Source organism: Ranitomeya variabilis, chromosome 4, assembly GCF_051348905.1.
Source record: "Ranitomeya variabilis isolate aRanVar5 chromosome 4, aRanVar5.hap1, whole genome shotgun sequence".
Taxonomy (NCBI): domain Eukaryota; kingdom Metazoa; phylum Chordata; class Amphibia; order Anura; family Dendrobatidae; genus Ranitomeya; species Ranitomeya variabilis.
The window spans coordinates 278,465,337-278,473,032 of record NC_135235.1 but is presented as its reverse complement, the minus strand read 5'-3'; the positions used below and the strand labels follow the sequence as shown (position 1 = coordinate 278,473,032).

General features: G+C 41.1%; 1 protein-coding gene across 1 annotated transcript; it reads right to left on the bottom strand.

Moving 5' to 3' along the window:
• Nucleotides 1-2,129: 2,129 nt before the first annotated feature.
• LOC143764434 (uncharacterized) lies at nucleotides 2,130-7,094 on the bottom strand. Its single transcript, XM_077249989.1, has 4 exons — nucleotides 6,390-7,094; nucleotides 3,171-3,363; nucleotides 2,521-2,573; nucleotides 2,130-2,431 (listed from the first exon to the last, which is right to left on the bottom strand). Exons 1-4 carry the CDS (start codon nucleotides 7,078-7,080, stop codon nucleotides 2,310-2,312), a joined length of 1,059 nt encoding a protein of 352 aa, XP_077106104.1. The 5' UTR covers nucleotides 7,081-7,094; the 3' UTR covers nucleotides 2,130-2,309.
• Nucleotides 7,095-7,696: the final 602 nt, after the last annotated feature.

Sequence of the window (7,696 nt, the reverse complement as noted above, 5' to 3'; positions counted from 1 at the left end):
CACACACCATTGACATGCGTCATACCCCTTGGAGCAGAGTAGGGCATAGTCAGTGGTGAAACCAGATGAAAGTAATACCACTTGATTGCCAAAAGATCGGCAATGGATTCTCTTTCTGATGCAAGCAGGTTCTACATTGCCAATGACCCACCTCACAATGTATCTACAATGGCAGTGGCAGGGTTTCATGGCACTCCATGCCCATTTTACAACTTTAGCTCCTCTGTTACCATCTTCACAAAAGTCAGGAACAGTAAACATTTCAAAATTGCTGATTTCCTTAGGTTCCATGAGAGATTTGCTCACTCTCTTTTTTTTCGAGACTTTCTTGAACATTTTTTAGGGAGATAGCACGTTAATTAAAAAAATATTGACAGGTAGCCCTAGTGACCACACCGATTAGAAAGCCAGATTCCTCATAGGTTTATTTACTAAAGGTAGAGGTAGAAGTCACACCTATGTCCTCATGCCAAACTCATGTACAAGAAAATATTTACTTATTTCACTAAATAATACTGGGATGGGAAGAAATGTCTAATTGGATTTGTGCATTGAAATAAAAGAGCAGTTATCCTGGGACTTGGCTTCCTTTACTCTGCAATGACTTTCCATGAGTATCACTACTTACAGCACGGAGTGCCAACCTAGCCTTCCTTCTACTTTTTTATAGATCAACTGGCAGCATGATACAACCATAGATCACTAAAGTTTTACTAATTGGTGGTCTTTTAAAGAAATTGTCCACTACTTGGACAACCCCTTTCTCATACCCCACGCTTGGCCCTAATAAAATTACAAAGCTTATACTCACCTTCCGTGCCAGTGCCATTCAAGCAATGTCGGCACTCGCGTTCCCGGGGCTCATGTGAGATTGTTATGACACGACATGAGCCCTGAGTCCAATTAGAATTGGCATCACTGGCTAAGCCTTCTTATGAATTGAACATCAAGAAGAAGTCAGGGCTGCGGCTGATCTTGATGTTCAATTCGTCCGAAGGTGGGGAGGACAGTAACGTGTTCATGTGTCATAACAACCTCAGTGACGCCAGCGCTGATTGGGCACAGGGCTCACTTGTCATAAGACTGCACGAGAGCCCCAGAATTTGAGTGCCAACACTTCTAGAACGGCGTCGACACAGGAGGTGAGTATAGCCTTTTTCATTACATCAGAGCCAAGTATTTAGATCAAGAAGAGGTTGTCCTAGTAGTTGATAAACCATTTACCTTCCTGTTTAATCAGGCAGACAAAAGTAACTGATGTGCACTGAGCGATCTATACTAGATACATTGGCTGCCATAATTCTCAGCAGCGCGAGTCCTGTTTACACAAGATGTTGCGCCTCCAAGAACGATAATCTTTTGTGCTGCACAAAAGATCATTTCACCCGACGAACAAGAGTTTTGCTTGTTCATTGGATGATCGGCAGCCTGTTTACATGGCAAATAATTGTGAAATTAGCATCTTTAGAAGAGAAGATTCAATATGCACAAGTCTGAAAATCTTAAAAACATTTTTATTTTGTAAAACATTAGATAAATGACCACTCTTATATAGATGACAACCAGCACTCGGATCTCCCAAATGCAGGAATCAAAGTTTGTGTATCTCACCATTTCAGTAATTATGGATCACTGTGAGAGTCATAAGAGTACTAAAAATAATAGCCATCAACTGCATCCATCAAGGTGGCTCAGTGGTTAGTACTACAGCCTTGCAGTGCTGGGGTCCTAGGTTCTACAAGGAGTCTTTATGTTTGAGTGGATGTCTCCTGGGTTCTCCAGTTTCTTCCCACACTACAAAGACATATACTGATAGTGAATGTAGATTGTGAGCCCCAATGGGGACAGTGATGATATTGTCTGTAAAGCGCTGTGGAATAAGATAGCGCTATATAAGCACAGCATAATAAATAATCCCTAGATCTTATGGCAATCACAGTCCACAAATATAGAGTTTCCGAGTGGTGCCCCTGAACAATGCATATTTGATAATATTAAAATCTACTATATCAAACATCAAATTTATATTTATTTAACAGATAAGATTTACACCATTGATTAATCCATTTATACCCCATTTGACAATTATCTACTTTCAAATGGTAACAATTCCATAACTAAACAGAATTTCGTTTCATTAATGTGGGATGAATGGATTGCTATACAGTGAGCGTCGGCTGTACACACGGCCCGGCACTTTGATTGACAGCTGGCTGGGCAGATATTTACCTGCAGAGTAATCCTCCTTCTGCAGGTAAATCGTTTTTCTGAGGTTACAGATTCTCTTTAAAGAAAATTGTAAGACAGTATTAAAATAGAAGTAAAGTAGTGATCATGAATATAATGAGAGTCTGGATCAGGTCAGGACACCAAACCGTAGGATTATTCATAGATCCTGCATTTCTGGTGGTCGCAGGAGCTGTCGTCGGAGCTGTTGAACATAGGAATTGTATAGTTACTATTTGAGGATGAAAGCAATGAAAAATTATAAGAGTAGGCATAAAGTCAATATAAACTCACCACAAGTCAGTGTTTTTGTAAGCTTGTAGGTGTCATTTACTTTAATGAAGGCACTAAACAAAAAATCAATGTACAATATAACATAACTCATGATGGCATAAAAAGGGGACAAAAACAATATCCAAAAATATAATACAAGAGAAAAGCAATTCCAAATTAACTGAATTTGTTTAGAATTTCCGAAGATTCCAGCAATCTCAAATTTTGGTAAATTTGATTTGTGCAAATACATAAAAATGGTGGTCAGTTTGGTTATGATTAGCTGGATCCATACAGGCCAAAAAATGATTCATAGTCATAGTCACCTCGACCCTCAACTGTTCCTGATGCTGCAACTATCCTCTGCTTACTCCCTAAGGCATCTGCTCTTATCATCAATTCGCTCTAGGACCGACTACACATTGACCTACGTCCTTTATGATGTAACTACATCATAACTTATGTCGCCACATGTGGTCATCATGTATGGCAACACACACCATAACCCCATAAAATGTCATGCATTGAGGTCTAGTTGGCATCAAAAGCATCATTGAAAAGTTAAGAGAAGACCAGATCTGGACCAGATCTTAGGAGTTGATGAGATAGCAAAATCCTGCTGACAGATTCCCTTTAATAATGAGAAAAGCATGTGAAATAATAACACTGACCTGATCTGAACAGAACAGAGATTTTCGGGCGATCTCCACTGTGCAACCAGTGTAGTATTTGAATCAAGCTGAATATTAAACATCGGTGATCCTCCGCTACATGTGTTATTTCCATTGGACCACTGACCAGCAAAAGTCTCGCCAGCTTTAGCTTGTAAGATCACTGTTGCATTTCCGCTTCCGGTAATTGTTACTGTATAAAAATTATAAATAATAAAATTAACAGAAAAAGTGTTGGAAGTCTTTGCCAACGTGATAAAATGCATGAATTTATTTATTTTTGTGTATCAATGGTTACATTGACTTTAAAGGTCCTTGGCTGCTGTCACTCAGTGGTAACCTTCATTGTGAACTTCCAGGCATGGTATAGACATGAAGGTACACAGCCCACTAGACACAGTTCTAATAACTATACTCAAGCCATGCAGCTGTTTCGTTACACGACCAGGTTAAATGCATAAAAGTTCACAATTACGGTTTTATTGAGATTCTGCAAGCAGAGATCTTGAAAACCCCAATAAATTGATGCAGAAAATCAGGGCCATATCTAGGGAGGGGCGAGCGGGACATTTTCTCCTGGTGCAGGCAGTGGCGGGACGTCGTTGAGCCACCTGATGCGGTAGTCGGATGTGTCTCCCCGGCGGCTGCATTTTGCCATCCCATGGAGTGGGAGTCAGTTGCTCTCTGTGCTGGCTGCCAAGCTGACAGCCAGCTCAGAGAAGCAAGTACTTGTACCTGTGTCTCTAAGATGCAACTACAATTAAAGCCCTAAATGCCCTCACTTCCGAATCAGGGCAACATTATCAGCATGACCAGGTGATCTGATCATGCTGTTGAAGTTCCTCTCCAGCACCACAGAGGCATGGTAAATGTTGGTCTGGTAAGCGCTCCTTTGGAGCTGAAGAGACTGAAGATTTATTGTTATTGGTGTGGGGGTGAGAGGGAAGAGATTTAAGGTGGCCTGATAAGCAAGACTGACAGTGTTGGTATGGACACAGTATTTGGAGTAGGGGGTGTGGGAATTGGTGCAGACACAGTGATTGGAGTGGGGGGTGTGGGGATTGGTGCGGACACAGTATATGGAGTGGGTATGTGGGGATTGGTGCTGACAAAGTATACGGAGTGGGGATGTGGGGTTTGGTGGGGACACAGTATATGGATTGGGGGTGTAATGATTGGTGTGGACACTACAAGGAGTGGGGTGTGGATTGGTGCCAACACACTGAGCAAGGGGCTTCAAGGGATTGGTTCTGACACACTAAGGAAGGTGGGTGAGGGATTGGTGCGGACACAATATTAAAAGTAAGGGGGATTTGTGTGGAAACACTATAAGGAGCAGGGGAATTGTTGCAGATTTACTATGAGGAGTAGGAGGGATTAGTGAGGCTGCAGTATCAGGAGTGGGGGGATTTGTGCAGATGCAGTTTGAGGATGGGGAATTGGTGCATACACACTATGAAGAGTGGGGGGATTTGTACAAATACAGTATGAGGAGAGCGGTGATTAGTGCAGACACAAAAAGAGAGTGAGGGCTTAGTGTGGACACTGTGTAAGGAGTGGGGGATTGGTGCATACACAATATGAGAAGTGGGGGGATTAGTGTGGACAAAGTATGATCAGTGATGGGTTGTGCGGATGCAGTATAAGATGCAGGGGGGATTGGTGCAGACACACTGAGCAGTGGGGGGATTAGTTTGGACACAGCATGAAAAGCGGAGGTGATGACCTGCATAGAGCTGGGACAACCGTAATAAAGGCTACCATCAATAACACACTACGCCGCCAGGGACTCAGATCTTGCAGTGCCAGACGTGTCCCCCTGCTTAAGCCAGTACATGTCCGGGCCCATCTGAAGTCTGCTAGAGAGCATTTGGATTATCCAGAAGAGTATTGGGAGAATGTCATATCGTCTGATGAAACCAAAGTAGAACTGTTTGGTAGAAACAAAACTCGTCATGTTTGAAGGAGACAGAATGCTGAGTTGCATCCAAAGAACACCATATCCACTGAGAAGCATGGGGGTGGCAACATCATGCTTTGGGGCTGTTTCTTTGCAAAGGGACCAGGACAACTGATCCATGTACATGAAAGAATCAATGGGGACATTTATCATGAGATTTTGACTGCAAAGCTCCTTCCATCAGCAAATGCATTGAAGATGAAACGTGGATGGGTCTTTCAGCTTGATAATGATCCCAAGCACACCACCAGGGCAATGAAGGAGTGGCTTCGTAAGAAGCATATGAAGGTCCTGGAGTGGCCTAGCCAGTCTCCAGATCTCAACCCCATAGAAAACCTTTGGAGGGAGTTGAAAGTTTGTGTTGCCCAGCGACAGGCCCAAAACATCACTGCTCTAGAGGAGATCTGCATGGAGGAATAGGAAAACATACCACCAACAGTGTGTGCCAGCCTTGTGAAGACTTACAGAAAACATTTGACCTCTGTCATTGCCAACAAAGGATATATAGCAAAATATTGAGATTAACCAAATATTTATTTTTCACCACAATTTGCAAAATAAATCTTGCCAAATCAGACAAGGTGATTTTCTGGATTTGTATTTTCATTTTTACTCTCATAGTTGTGGTCTACCTATGATATCAATTACAGGCCTCTCTCATCTTTTTAAGTGGGAGAACTTGCACCATTGGTGGCTGACTAAATACTTTTTTTCCCCACTGTATTATATATGTATATACAATATATACTTGTGGCATAGTAGTAGAGCTGTTTTTCTGCGGATTGAAATGAGCAGTGTGATTTAGAAGGGTGACCTAATTTTGAATACCATTTTTTTATTTCTATAGGATTATATAGACATACACATTAATGCAATGAGTTCTATGGAAAATGGGCAGCTGAAAAAGATACACAGCAAGAAACATGGGGATGTAAATTGCAAAAAATATAAAGACCACATGTGCAAAATATTTACAAATCACAAGCATTAAATTAAAGAACAGCTTCATACAGAATTTGTCATGATTCGTCATTCATTATCAATACAATAACCAATTTAGAAGAAAATACATATTAGTCCATTTTAATACCATATAGCACTCCCGGAGTGTTCTGAGCTCCAATCTTCTCCAAATCACATTTGAAGGGATTGCACTGCTGTCACTGCAACACCCACAGATTGGTAGGTGCAAATTTATGTCCGTTTGAATGTCAGGTTATATATATATATATATGGAAATAGCAACAAAACAAACTTACCAGTATAGTTATTCTTACTGATTAGAACGTCTGGAGAAACAGAAAGGTAGAAATTACCAGTAACTATGCCATTGTTCACAATGCTACAAGAAGAAAGAGTTACTGCCGTAGTGCTAGTTATAGTAGTAGTTAGAGTGGTAGCAGTAGTTAGAGTAGTAGTGGTAGTTGGTGTAGTAGCGGTAGTTGGAGTAGTAGCGGTAGTTGGAGTACTAGATAAAGTAGTAGCAGTGGTTGGAGAAGTAGCGGTAGTTGGAGTAGTAGCAGTAGTTGGAGTAGTAGTTAGAGTAGTAGCAGTGGTTGGAGTAGTAGCGGTAGTTGGAGTAGTAGCAGTAGTTGGAGTAGTAGTTAGAGTAGTAGCAGTGGTTGGAGTAGTAGCTGTAGTTGGAGTAGTAGCAGTAGTTGGAGTAGTAGTTACAGTAGTAGCAGTAGTTGGAGTAGTAGCAGTAGTTGGAGTAGAAGTGGTAGTTGGAGTAGTATCAGTAGTTGGAGTAGTAGTTAGAGTAGTAGCAGTAGTTGGAGTAGAAGTGGTAGTTGGAATAGTATCAGTAGTTGAAGTAGCAGCGATAGTTGGAGTAGTAGCAGCAGTTGCAGCAGTAGTAACAGCTGCAGTAGTAGTTATACTGCTTTGAAGAACTGCTTCTCTAACCACCATAAGAAGAATAATAGTGGGTGTCAGAGTAGCACGAGCCATTGCTGCACTGTCACTGTAGATATACAGTCATCAACAGCATTTGTTTATATACTGCATTGTGCAACTGAAAAATGTCTTCTATTCAGGGTGGGGTCAACAACTGTTGGTTTGCGGCATGGAAACTGTTCACAAATAAATAACTTTTTAAAATGAGTGATGGCACAGTACAGAAATGAAACCAAAGTAGATCATGATATGCGTCACGTACCAGAATTTCTCCAAAGCCTCCTGCTGCTCTGAAAAATTTGCTTGACTCTCTGATGTCTCCTAAATCTGTATTCCATCCATTTTAAGCTCTTTATTGGAAAGACAACCTTCTTAAGGTCAATGTGACCTCAGCATGTCTGACTATGGGTAAACGGGTGGTAAACAGCGTTAACCAACAGTCTGTTTAATAGTCCTGAAACTTTTTATGATTTCTAAAATTGATAAAAACACTACAAAAACTATCCTTTTTGTTGAACAGATGTCTGAAATGCCAGTGTTTATTAAAATGTACTGTATTCGACAGAAGTAATGGCTTTTTGAGAAGTGGTTAAAAAATGGTCCTTTTCTGGAAAATAGCAACAGATTTGGTGTATGAAAAGTGAAGAAGCAATGGCTTCTTCTAGCTCTT